This window comes from Anarrhichthys ocellatus, unplaced genomic scaffold, assembly GCF_004355925.1.
Source record: "Anarrhichthys ocellatus isolate YVR2014 unplaced genomic scaffold, GSC_Weel_1.0 scaffold18, whole genome shotgun sequence".
NCBI lineage: Eukaryota > Metazoa > Chordata > Actinopteri > Perciformes > Anarhichadidae > Anarrhichthys > Anarrhichthys ocellatus.
The window spans coordinates 7,012,795-7,025,895 of NW_022280048.1; the positions used below are offsets into that span (position 1 = coordinate 7,012,795).

The window sequence follows — 13,101 nt, forward strand, 5'->3', positions numbered from 1 at the left end:
CTAGTAAAATGCAGCATTTTAGTGATTGTTACAAAATGTTACAATGTAATAATTGGCCATGGTGTGGTTAAATAAGTTTCTTAATCTAAGTAATGAACTGGGGAAATTTCATGGGGTTATATAATTAGTTAAAACGTTGACCTATTCACCTGTAGTGACCCTATCTTCCTCTCTTCGTGCTAATCATTGAATTACTTTCCCACATTTCAATGGCGCATTCAACCTTTGCTTAGTTAACCATAAATCTTATAATTCATCAGCGCTGAGTGCGCCCACGTCCATCTTTTCATCCTGACGCTGCATCCACATGTTGCAGCTTGCCTCAGATCTTGTTCAGCAAGTTCTGCGAGGTTAAAATAAGGGGAGAGGAAAAATAAAAGAAGAAGAAGAGTGGGGAGAAAAACAGCCCAGAGCAACCTGTACGAGCTATTTTCTCCCAGCAACCAATCACAAAGTGTAGAACAGATGTCGTTACTATTGGCTGCTGCTTCTGTTTCCAACGGCAACTGAAATCGAATGTGTGCGTGGAGGAAACGAAAGAATAAATCAAAGATTTTTTACTCTGAAAGATATACTTAGATTTGTTTTCCCTTTTTAGAAATTACAGCCACTGACCCACCTTTTTATTGATAAGGGCCTTGCATCACTACAGCGTGTTCATGAGGGCTTTGTTATTGGTCCGTCGGAGCAGTGTGACTCAGACAAACTGAAAAGTCCCTATCATACTCAAACAAAGGAGCAACGAGACACCACGCCTGACAAGAAGGAAGTCTTGCAATCTTAGAGACAATTAATAACAATTAATAATAAACTGTGATAACACAAATTCCTTTTAGCTGCATCATACCATAGTATTGTATATTTTCACGATGCATCTAATGTTGTGCGTAGATAGATTTGTCATATCGAATACCACTCTAAAGGTCATTTAGTTAATTAGGTTGCCACTGCTGAAGTAATTTAGATTAATCAAATTTAATCATCCATCGCATTACTGCTCAGCCCTTATAAGATTATGTGGACAGTGATGGAAGAAGTATTGAAATCCTGGTGACACCTTCATTTAACCCACTTTACTTTAATAAGAACATGTTAAATAAACCATTTATTACATTTATTTTATACTGATAAAATGTACAAAAGTCATGAATAGTATATATTCAGACAGTATGAGAACAAAATATGTTTGTTGAACATTAAAGCATGTAAACATGTTATGGTAGAATACCAAAGTACATGTATGAACCATGAAACCATGCATGACATGTCCCCTTTCAATTAAACTCCTGTTCACTTTTTTCATCACCATGTTCACTATTGTGACCGCTAAACTGTGGACAGCAGGCTGCACCCAGGCCTGAAGTGTACAGCGCGACCTAGCTGATCTGACAGGTTACGCCACATCCTGTCAGTAAAAAAACAACAGACAACCCCTTCATCTCTGTTGGGCTGCTCCTTAGCGTAATGGAGACTGGGTCCCGGGCTGGTTTCCTTCCCCCTGGGCCCGATGACTAACGTGATGGTAGGGGGACTGACTTCGTCCATCATTCATCAAGGTGTAATCAACAGGCTGAACTCTGAACTGAAGAGAGCTGAACAGTAAGAAAAAGAAATGACTCATGTATGTATACAGGTGAACCCTGAAGATATATTGGGCAACCAACGTGTGTTAAAATATGAAATGATAATAACCGTAGCCCAGCCTACAACCTTTTGGTCTGTAGAACTTGCTTCCTGCTAAATTGCATTACTGTATATTCTTGTTGGGAGTTGTTTGTTTTATTTTCTTTCTATTATTTTATCCTAAATTATTTGACTTTAACTATTTACAGGCTGTAATAGATCTAATTCAAATTTCAACAAATTTGTATCTATAATATATGGAATAAACATTTCTGTTTGTACTGCCAGTATTGTTTTTAGAATTACATGAAAGTATACAACAATCCATCAGTATAAAAATACACATTTTTATGTTGACTGAACACTGGTGATTTAAATGACATTGTTCCTGGTTTGTTGTTAATAGAAGAGAGAACTGTAGCCCAGAATGAAAAAAACCTACTGTAAGTTACTGTATGACACAAAGCCAACCCACCAGGCTATTAGACACAACAGCAGGCTTGACAGGAGATAGGAGCTGAGATTAGGCAACAGCAGAACTATTGTCCTCCCCATAGCTGGAGCTGAGACGGATCACCAGGCAACCGGCAGGATAGGCCGCTCTGTACACACAACAGGGGCCTCAGGTTACACACATTTCACCGGGTATCTTCCACCAGCTATAAAAACGGGACAATTGCAAGCAAACGCTCAGTTTCTCATGTTACGAAAAACCAAGCCCTTGAGGCGTCAGCGATGGCATGTTGGTTTTAGAGAGTGATGAGAAGGAGAAGTGGGCTAAGGAATTAGCCAACAGGCTGCAATTGCAGGTGGAACATCATCACCCCTCCTCGCTCATCCATAATCTCAGAGCCTGTGATCCCCCTTGGGGGCAGTTCCCATGGTCTGTGCCAACCTGAGCGTGCTCTGTGGGGTCTGGAGCAGAGACATTATAATAACAATACTACAGGGAGGGCTGCAGATGCAGACATGCCAACCCTGCCTGACACACATGCAGGTGGAGAGACTGACAGACTGAAACAAGACGCTTTCTCCAACAAGCCTGCAGAGACATGAGGAGATGAAATTAAATAATAATGTTACTTGTATTGGAGAACCAGTGTAACTTTACATAATCATAAGATGAATGGAAATAGAACATGCACATTGTTTTGTGGTGAGGAGCGTAAGAGCTTTTTCATTCCGAGTGTTACCTTTTAAAAAGCCTTGATTCTATCAACAGGTTCGTTCTCGTTCGTTTACGAAGACCAATTTGGATTCAATTCTGTATCCTTTCATTCATTTTGAGAACGAAACAAAGTACTAATAGTGCAGTGAATAAGCTTTTGTCCATGTTTTTGCACATTTTGTACACATGTGCATATTTAGGGCATTTAATACAGGGCTCATACAGCTTTTTAAGAGTAAAATTCAAGCACTTTTAAGGTTCCTCAACCAGAACTTTCCAGACTCTTGAAGCCTTTATCATCACATCTAGATTGTTACTCTAAATGCCGTAAGAAGAAATAAAGTTATACCCAAAACAATCAATGAATATTGACACTTTGTGTATTTTACCAGCTGTTCATATTAACTTTGATGAAATGTTTTTATCATGATTATTTAATGCTTGCTAATTTCCAGAGTAAGGGATCAACAGAGGACATAGAGCTATGAATGACGAGTGAACACAAGAAAATAACTTTCATTTTGCTCATTACCATGATTATAATGTTATCGGCTGACACGGCCGAATACATTTGCAGACACATTTTTTAGGTTATTAATGTAAAAAAAAGCGACGAGCACAAACAAAATAAAAGGTTTAAAATGTTTTAATGGATGATGCACTGATATGTAACAGGGTTAGAACACTGAAGGTCAACGTTGTTTTTAGTTTTTTTAAATCAATGGCTCTGATGATCTACAGCATTCCTCCCTTAAATATGACTGACAGGCATACCAGCTGCAGTGCGCTATAGTGAAACGTCCCCATAAGGTCACAGGTTACCCGATCATAATGTTGATGCTGGTGCTTGTTGAGTAAAAAAAAGAATTGTGCTTGTTAAGTAAAAAAGTAAACAAAAATTTGAACACAACAGATTATTTATACTTCCTATTCACAGTGTACATATTTACATTAAAGCTTTTCTGACTGTTAGGAAATACCTACAGTGCTGAAAGGGCTTTTAAGTCCAACAAAACTCTCTTAAGTTTGATATGACCCCCCCGAGCCCAACACTGAGGCACCAGTGGAGTATAAAAGAAGACTGTGCGGGCAGTTCTGTACCGGCCTGGCAGTGTCTTTGCTCTCGTTAGCAGGGTGCTGAGGCGCATTGTGTGCTGGTGGATTGTGGGCAGTCTTTGCGCTCCGTCAGCTTGAGAATGACCACTTTCCTCTGGAGAGACCTGGCCTCCGGCAGCGCGGGCCGATCGGCCGCCGGTTGCACTGACCTCTCGGGGACCAAGTCCTGGCAGTCCTGCGGCAGCAGCATAGTGATGATGTTCGAGTATCCGCCCTGCAGTGCCAGGTGTAGTGGGCTGAGCCCCTGCTCGTCCGACAGAGCAGCGCCACCTGGACAGTGAAGGAGCAGCTCTCTCAGGACTTCACAGTGACCGTTCTCCGCTGCCAGATGGCAGGGGGTGCGTAGGGCCTGGTCTGACCTGTAGGGTTTCGCGCCTTCTTCTATCAACATCTTGACTGTGGCCAGGTGGCCTCGCTGGGAGGCCAGGTGGAGAGGGGTGAGTCCGTGGGCATTCTGGCAGTGAATCTCCGCCTGGTGTTTGATCAAGAGGCGAGAGGTGCTGGTGTGACCCGTCTCTGCCGCCACGTGTAGGGGTGTGTTTAGCCCAGCAGACGTCATGTGAACATCCGCCCCTAGCTCTATCAGGATCCTAGCCACTCGGTACTGCCCCCTCTGGGAAGCCAGATGCAGCGGCGTGCGGCCGTCTGTCGTCTGCCCGTCGACGTCGGCGCTGGCCTGCTTCACCAGCAGCTTGACGATGCCCAGGTGCCCCTGCCAGGCGGCTATGTGGAGTGCCGTCCAGTCGTCCTTACCCTTGATGTGAACATCGGCACCGCGGCTCAGCAGCACCCGGATTACGTTCTCCTGGCCGTGCTGGCACGCGACGTGAGCGGGCGTGCGTCCCTGGCCATCAGTCTCGTTGATGGCCGCCCCCCGGTCCAGCAGCAGGCGCGTGATGGCCTCGTCCCCGTTCTGGGCTGCCCAGTGCAAAGCCGTGTACTGGTCCTCGTCCTTGGCATTGACGTTGGTGCAGCGCCGCCCGAGCAGAAGTTCTGCCAGGGGCTTCAGGTGCTTCTCTGTGGCCAGGTGCAGGGGGGTGGAGCCACGGGCGTTTGCAAAGTTGGGGTTGGCATTGTTCAGAAGGAGGAACTTGACAGCCTCCTCGTTAGCCAAGGCGATGGCGTGGTGGAGCAGACTGCCTCCCCCGTCGAGGAGAAGGTCGACATCCTGAGGCTGGAGGATCTTCATCAGCTTGGCAGTGTCTTTGGTCCTGATGGCCTCGCACAGCTTCCGCCTCTGGACCTCGGCAGAATCTGGACGATAAGGAGGAAAAGTATGGGTTTGAGGCAAAAAAAAAAAACCCTGATTGTATACTATTGTTAGGTTCCATGAATAATAGTTGGTCTCGTAGGTCTTTAATCAGATCTTACCACATGTGTTTTCTTTCTCAAAAGACAGCGTGATGGAGTCTTGGGAGGAGAAGGCTGAATCAGCAGAGGAGATGCCAGACAGCCTCTTGCAAGTGTTCTCTTTACTGTGGCAGCTATCCTCCTTCACTCGATCAAAGCTCCTCGAGATCCCAGAATCCACCTGGCTCAACAGCTCCGACAGGCTGTAGTCTTTTTCCGGCAACATGGCGGACTTTGGACGCACCAGCTTGTTCTCTTTAACCTGTAGAGAAAAAAGCCAGATAAGCATATTTGGACCAGCTGGTCTTTGACAGCCTAACTCGTTACATTTACACTTGGGTATGTAGCTCCCGCGCTTTTACGACGGCTGTTGAATGTTGACATTGTGATTATTTGTTGAACTTAGGTTTGACCCATTCAAAGTCACTTGAACACATGCGGAATTTCAAACAGCTTATCTTGTGTCCCATCAGACAGTTACAGCTGTTTGTTCCCAGTCACGTACACAACAGCGAACGCCACGGAAATGACAAAGCAGTGCACACGCTCAACAATCCCATCAGTCAACATTCCTCGTCTGTGATGCAACTTTTGTTCCGGCTCAAAAATTTCCATAACATATGATTTGAAGAGTCATAATCATGTATTGAGCAATGTAGTGATAAGCCTCCTGGTGTCTGGGTGTATAGTTACACATTAATGGAAAACAGTCAAGTTTAAAAGCTCTGAAGAAGAGTCAAGCAAAGCGGCAAAAGATAAAGTGGAGTGGAAGTTGACATGGTCTGCCATGTTCAAAAATCGACCAAAAGAAGTTGACAAAGAGACACACTAGGTCCTCCAGAGAAGACGACATCATTGGGAGCAGTTCACATGGTGCTGTCGTACCTGGTCACTAGTGAGTGCGTTAGGCGACATGGGCTCCGGATCTGACGTCGATAAGGTCGGCGTCTTGGACTCCTCTTGAGGTTTAGAGCAGAGCTCCTCGGCTTCAGATGTGATTTCTGTAAGGACAACAGCTCTAGGTCACGTTTCAGTACCAGCAGGGATGGATTAGGGAACACAGAAAGGGGAGGAAAGGCTTTTTTGGAGATTTAACAGTGTTTAGTTAAAGAAACAGGATGACTTGTGTTTAGTATGATAGAAAAGTGGCATAATTTACCCTGGAAGCTGGGTCTGGCATCAGGGTTTGTGGTCCAGCAGCGCTGCATGAGGCTCAGGAACCCTGCACAGGCTGAGGGCCGACAGCGGGGCACAGCAGCCAGGTCTGGACGCACCCCCTTCACCACCCTGACCATGATCTGAAGGATATTATTCTCACCTAGTGGAAAAAACAATCGGATACTTCAGTTTCATCACCAATACATCAGGTTTTATACTAAAACACAATATGTAGATGACATGACATTCTGCAGTACATGACACGTTAATCTAAAGTGCTGGTGGGAGCCAGTGTCTGTATAGATATGCACAGCTTTATCGCCATCTTCCCGTGGGCTCAGATAGGACCGTGTGTGCTGCTCCCATGGAAGCAAAAGGGAAAAGCTCTCAAGAGTTCCCGGTCATGGCCTCCTTCTATCTGACGGTGGGATTAACCAAGCCAATGGTTCAGAACAAACAGGTATAGAGGCCGTAATCACAAGTGCTTCGCCTCCTATTGTGGCCATAATACCAGTCACAGGTGGAGGAGGAAGAAGGGATGGGATGGTAACCGGGCCATATCTCACTTTTTAATTATGTCTGGGTAAACATAGGTGGTGCCAGTGCCAACTTGGAAACCCTCATCCACACAATACTCTTATAAAAAAGAGCCAAATTCCTTGGAATGAACTGCTACCTGATACGCCTGGGAGAAAATACACTACTTGTTAGCCAAGCACCTCGTGCCTGCTCTGGAATGCACCAAGTAAACACGTACAGTACAGCACCTGTACAGACAAACAAACACGCACCTCGAAAGGTCGACACTATGGGAAATGATTAAAGACTACTCCTGCCAGGAAAATATAAAAAATAGATGAAAAGTTTGCAGGTGAGATGAGTCAGATTTACGAGATAACAAGTCAAATGTTTGACTTACTAAGTAGAAGACACCGTCTCTTAACTCTTTGACTTGAGTGAGATGGGGGTTATGGTTAAGAATATTTGTTTTCTTATTTTTCATATCAATATTTATATAATGATGGAGCAAATGTAGAATACATCAGATATTAAGTAGATAAATGGATGTTTTGACACAGAAAGACGGTCCAGGCCGAAACATCTCAACAACTATTGAACGGATTGCCATGATATCGTGCTCAGACATTCATGTTCACCAGAAGATGAATCCTGCTGACTCTGGTGGTCCTCTGACTTGATGTGATCAAGCTCTCGCATCACCATGAGGTTAATAATTTATCTATACCTGCAAAACGAATGACATTCCCATCATCCTCATTTGTAGGCTACTTTGCGTTTTGTGCCAATTAGCAAATGTTTGCATGCTAACACGCTAAACTTACACTGCTACCATGGTAAACATTATACCTGCCAAGTATCACCGTGTTAGCATTGTCATTGTGAGCATGCTAGTTTGCTGGTGTTAGTGTTTAACTTAAATCGGACATATCATGAGAAAATCATTTTTGGCAGAGGGGCTTAAAGAGACCCTAAAGGCACTTAAACTGAGTGTTTGAGACCATGGGGGAATACAGTTATATTCAGACAGATGGTATGAGAAAAATAATGTATTTTCTGAACATTAAAGTCTGTAAACATGTTCTAGTACAAGTTCAAAATACAAGTGTGAACCTGAAAATGAGCATGACATGTCCCCTTTAAAGCACCACTGTAATACAGCTCCACAGCAGCTAGCATTGCTGTAGACTCTTTGTCTTGTTAATTAAATGTTGATTAAAATCATTTATTTGTAAAAACACAAAACAACAACATATGATAATATTAGCAAATCATTAAGTGTCACAAAATGATAATATTTATAGCCCAGACTTATCATAATTATCAAGTATCAATAGTTTCCCATCAGCCTGAAATTAAACATTCATTGGTTTCATGTATTAATAGTGAAAGTCTCACCTTGGTAGGGTTTCTTCTGAGTGAGAATCCCCCAAATGACAATGGAGAAACTGGAACAGAGGCAAAATAAAATTGAGAGATGTTAGTACACAGAAACAAATCAAACATATTGCTGCAGAGAAATTGGCACAATTTTCTATTTCAAGCTGAGCTTGCTTATTAATGAAATCGTCCCCAAACGAACCAGATCTTTTAAATAATTAAATTGTAGTGTGGTTATAAATATGTTTACCCCTTTTAACTGAAACATTGTTGACTTTTTTAAAGAAATCTATCTTTATATGTTAAACATGTTATAACTCGTTTGCTACCAAATCAATCTCCCACAAAAAAACCTACATTCACGCAAAAATGTTGCATGCAAAGAGCTGATAAATCCAACCTGTATACGTCATGCTTGGTGTCCGACACTCTGTCCTTCTCAATGATGCTCTCGGGTGGCAGATAGGCAATGGTGCCGCAGAAGCCGTCTCTGCTGATGTCATCAGTCCGTGACAGGCCGTTCCACCGCGCCAGGCCAAAATCTGATATCTGAGAGAGGGAGAGATCAGATAAGACCCTCAAACAGAGCTTTTTCTCATGGAGCACCGTGATATTGATGACTAACTTCGCCCCTTGAGTGTGACAGGCTGCTAAGCTCCCATTATGTGCACTCAGTGGCACGATGAGGGCAACACGGCCTTGTCCTAGCCTGCAGGAGAGGAGAGGCCCTTCATGTTTGTGCTGAGGAGTTCACGCCCACACTCTTTCATGCACACACGTTCACAGGGGGGGAGCTTTAATAAGAGCTGAGTTAATCCTGTCGGGACAGGCCCGGGTGAGGTGTTTACATCTACGTATTAAACTCCAGAGAAGACGGTTCCCACCCATCGCTCTCAGCACACAGGGCTGTTTGGAGGGCTGAGAGAGACACCTGTCAGCCCAGAGCGTGTGACGGGCTGACATTTTAAATTGGATAGAAAGGAGTAGCAAACCACCTCGCGGCTGAGATTCCCTCAAGAACCCCGGAAATCTAACTTTCAACCAGCTTTGAATGAAAATCATTACACTTCATAGGAGGTCATAATTCTTTTATGTGTTGTTGCTGCCGTAGAAAGAAAATCAGATTGCAGCAGTTCTGATATGGTGTTTTTTGTTGTTGGCCCTTCGAAGGGCACTAATGACGCCACTTTATGACAAACTCTCTACCTTGACGTGATAGTGAGCGTCCAGCAGGATGTTGGCCGGCTTCAGGTCCAGGTGGAGCAGCGGCGGGCTCATGCAGTGCAGGAAGTTCATTCCCACCGCGGTCTCGTGGATGATGCGGAAGCGCAGCTCCCAGGGCAGCGGCTCGGTGGCCAGCAGGGTCTCTAGGGAGCCAGTCTCCATGTACTCCATGACGAGGCCCTGGGGGTCGTCGCAGATCCCGTACACAGGCAGGATGTATCGGAACTTGGCGGCCTCCATCTTCTTGGCCTCCTCCAGCAGCTCTGTGCGCTCCCTGTGATTTAGAAGATAATGAGAATTTGTGCCACATTTTATTGTGCGACTCAGTGAGTCAGGCTCTTGTGCCGGTGACGAAGCAATTTCAAGAAGTGCAAATAAACCGCAGCTGAAATGAGATGAAACATTGTTATTAAGCTTGTTTGGAACCAAACCTTCCACACCCATTGGCACACAGGTAGTGATCAAATCTACCTTCTCATAAAACATTAAGCTAATGATTCTGAGGTCACCTTATGCTCGTTGAGCAGGAACATTTTGCATAACTTATGTCCTAACCCAAATTCCAGCGCATTATATGTAACCATTACTGAGTTCACAGCTAAGCAAAATGTCCACCAGGGTTTACCTCAGCGGTGACCTCTGCAGACGTCTAGAACTCATTCACCCCAGTTCAGACCGAGTATGTGGATTGAGCTCTTGACTGTCCGGAGGCCCTTCCCAGCCTGGAATGCACCAGGAGGCTTAAACAGAGCTCTGTTCTATGTTGCTCAACCTTTGCACAGCTCTCTCATTATCAGTCCACCGGCCCCGCTGACATGCCTCAAACACACCGTGTGCAGGTCATCCATGACCTCAGCGCACATATCTCCATTTTCCCTTGAAAATGCAAACACTTAATGAGGACAGATGAGAGAAAGATAAATCACCAACGGTTGCATTGGCAGGAATGTGCTTCACAGGCAGAATTAAGGGAGCTGGGCTGGGGAATTCTGTTGTTCTGCGATTAATGAAATGAAATTAGAAGCACAGAAGAGGCTCCTAAGAGTCTATTATGTGCAAAGTGTATCAGGTTACAAAAAGGCTGTAATTGTCCTTCAGCGCAAATGAAGGAGGCACAAGCCCCCAAAATCTGTCAGGCAGGAATAATCAAACAAAACACGGGAGAATGGGCAAGCATTTGTTTGCTAAATCCGTCATCTAATCCCAAGTGCTCCTCAGCAGCTCCTCAAAAACAAAACAATGTCCCCGCTTTAACCGAGAGGCCCGGTAAGACCGGTTCTACAGCTTCTTTTATTGTCTGTGCCACACAGCGGCCCGACAACAGGCGGACAAAGGTGGCTTTGAGTCCCTGTTGCTGGATGCTGTGCGCGGGTCAATGGAGGCTGCAGTCAAATGACTGTTTATGTACTTTGCAGATAATAGAGATGATAACATCTTGGTTCGGGTTCAGCGGACGCTTTAAGTGGCACTACAGGTTCTGAGAGGATTGAAGCACGGAGAGTTATTGTGAGGGGATATTTGTCATTTGTCTGAAGACCACAGGTGAACCCAGCGTGTCTACACACAGCCCAGAAGAATGGAAACCCTCACACAAACACTTCCTATATCTATATCTATATCTATATCTATATATATATATATAAAACACACAGTTTTCAATTTTGATACATGAGATCCATGCAGAGCAGAAATACAATGGTTATGCTAAATGTTAAAGAAGTCAAGATGCAATCTAATCAAGCTGAACCTGAGGGGACAAAAGACCACTTTGCTTCCCTTAATGAAATGCACATTTATTTAAATCAGCCCCTCCCTGGGGCCCATAGATAACAATGTCACTGTTGATTGGGGAAATCGTTGGTGAACCTTTCATGTTGGGGTATGGTTTGGATAAGTAAACAGCTGTGGTTCTCACAGGGGATGAATGAACATGTCAGTGGTCCCTGCAACACAACTAAACAGTGGCTAGATATCCAGAAACATAGCCTTCTGTTTGCTGATAATAGCTGCACTGTGTGCCCAGACTAGCACTAGATGAGTCACACATCGCCTGGCTCTTAAGGACTTCCAGGCAATGAATGACTTTTCACCAACATACCTGTAGTCTAAGCTCCTGTCTGTCTGCTATTTGGTCATAAACTGGTCATCAAGTGACAAACTAACAGACAAGAGCTGGGTATAGACAGACTTTCAGATGTTCTGATCTGGTACTCAGAGGGACCGCATAAGTAAAAAAAATAAGAAGTCCCTTCTACAGGAGCTTTGTTTTATACTACTTCATATCATTTTACATAAACACAAATTCGTCATTTTAAAGATGATCCATGTGGCTCAACAGCTAGAACTTACTTGTCATCCATATGAAGGCAGGGAGGGCACTTGATAGCCAGCCATGTTTTCCACTGTACGTGCCGGACTTTGTATACTTGTCCAAATCCACCTGAGCCTATTTTCTCCCAGCTGCCAAACTCAGGGGAGTTAAAGGTCCTCAACAGCCCCATATTCCCATGAGAATCCGGTACGTCCATATCCACGTTGAGAAACCCAGCAGCAGGGTAAACTCCTCTTTTATATCCGTCACCAAGGCACAATCTGGGCTTGTGAACAGACACACTGAACTGCCTGCTTGTGAGCTCTTCCTTGTTTTTCCCCTTGTCAAGCTCAATGAGGCCCCTCCCTCTGTTCAGGTGAAGTAAGAGGGGCCGGGCCTGGTGCCGTGACACCACTTCCTGGTTTTGAAACACAGTGGAAAAGATGGAATGCTTTAGGAAACAAGACAAGCCACCAGGCACCACGCTGCCACAGTGTCCTGAGACAGTCAGTTCTCCAGATGCCCTACAGTCACGAGCGCTCTCATGTTTCTGAAAAGGAGAATATAATCTTCACGCTGAGCCGGAGTCCATGAACCTAGTAATGTGTCATTTCATAGAACACACCTTTGTCTCACTGTAGTCCATTATGCAAATTCAAAGCCCCGAGAGGTAAGAGGAGGGAATTCGTAGTAACAATAGGCAGGTTATGTGATATTGACCAGATGTGTGGACTCATCTTCTCAGCAGAGGAGGATTGTCACGTTCTTTTAAACAGCCGGGGATTGTCATGGCATGAAATTCCTTTCCAGTGACAGAAGGAGAGCAGCCGTGCTGCTGCGTCCTCTGGTGGGAGACTGTAAATGATTCATTTTGTTACTTATCATAAAACAAGTATGTAGTGGAGTTTAAACCAGTCTTATCTCAGGCTACGCTGTTTTATAAGCCGATATAAATATAAGGAAGTAAGTTCATAGAAGACATCAAACATGCAATTCATAGAGCCCCTGAATGTGAGACATCAAATGTCAGATTTAGGCCCTAAAACCTGTAAGAAACTGTAACTCATACCTTCTACAGATTAAAAAACAAGCTCATTAGAACCCTAGTGTTAGGGACTGTACAAAATGATTGCGTTGAAACGTATGCTTCATTAAGACAACGACCTGACCCAGTTTTAATTACATTTTTGGACCCTCCCCTCAAAAAAGACACCACCCCCCCCAAAACAATCTATTTCTGCAAGCATAACAA

At 44.4% G+C, this 13,101-nt stretch overlaps 1 protein-coding gene across 2 annotated transcripts; it reads right to left on the bottom strand.

Annotated features, from left to right (window-relative positions):
- Positions 1-1,978: 1,978 nt before the first annotated feature.
- Positions 1,979-12,719, bottom strand: ripk4 (receptor-interacting serine-threonine kinase 4). 2 transcript variants are annotated; one of them, XM_031856925.1, is made up of 8 exons: positions 11,888-12,719; positions 9,521-9,812; positions 8,715-8,863; positions 8,333-8,382; positions 6,417-6,575; positions 6,143-6,258; positions 5,279-5,519; positions 1,979-5,161 (listed from the first exon to the last, which is right to left on the bottom strand). In XM_031856925.1, the coding sequence occupies exons 1-8, from the start codon at positions 12,064-12,066 to the stop codon at positions 3,918-3,920; spliced, it is 2,430 nt and encodes an 809-aa protein (XP_031712785.1). In that variant the 5' UTR covers positions 12,067-12,719; the 3' UTR covers positions 1,979-3,917. The 2 variants fall into 2 exon arrangements, with proteins under 2 accessions (XP_031712785.1, XP_031712784.1); XM_031856924.1 differs by having other exon boundaries at positions 9,521-11,976.
- Between the last annotated feature and the right edge of the window lie 382 nt (positions 12,720-13,101).

Bases quoted from the DNA above. Each gene is read 5' to 3' on its own strand.
- ripk4 (XM_031856924.1), bottom strand. From the start codon at position 10,024: ATGTTTTATGAGAAGGTAGATTTGATCACTACCTGTGTGCCAATGGGT. The intron at 8,383-8,714 runs GTTGGATTTATC...CCTCTGTTCCAG, and splicing joins ACCAAGCATGACGTATACAG to TTTCTCCATTGTCATTTGGG. The intron at 5,520-6,142 runs GTACGACAGCAC...TTTTCTCTACAG, and splicing joins ACGCACTCACTAGTGACCAG to GTTAAAGAGAACAAGCTGGT.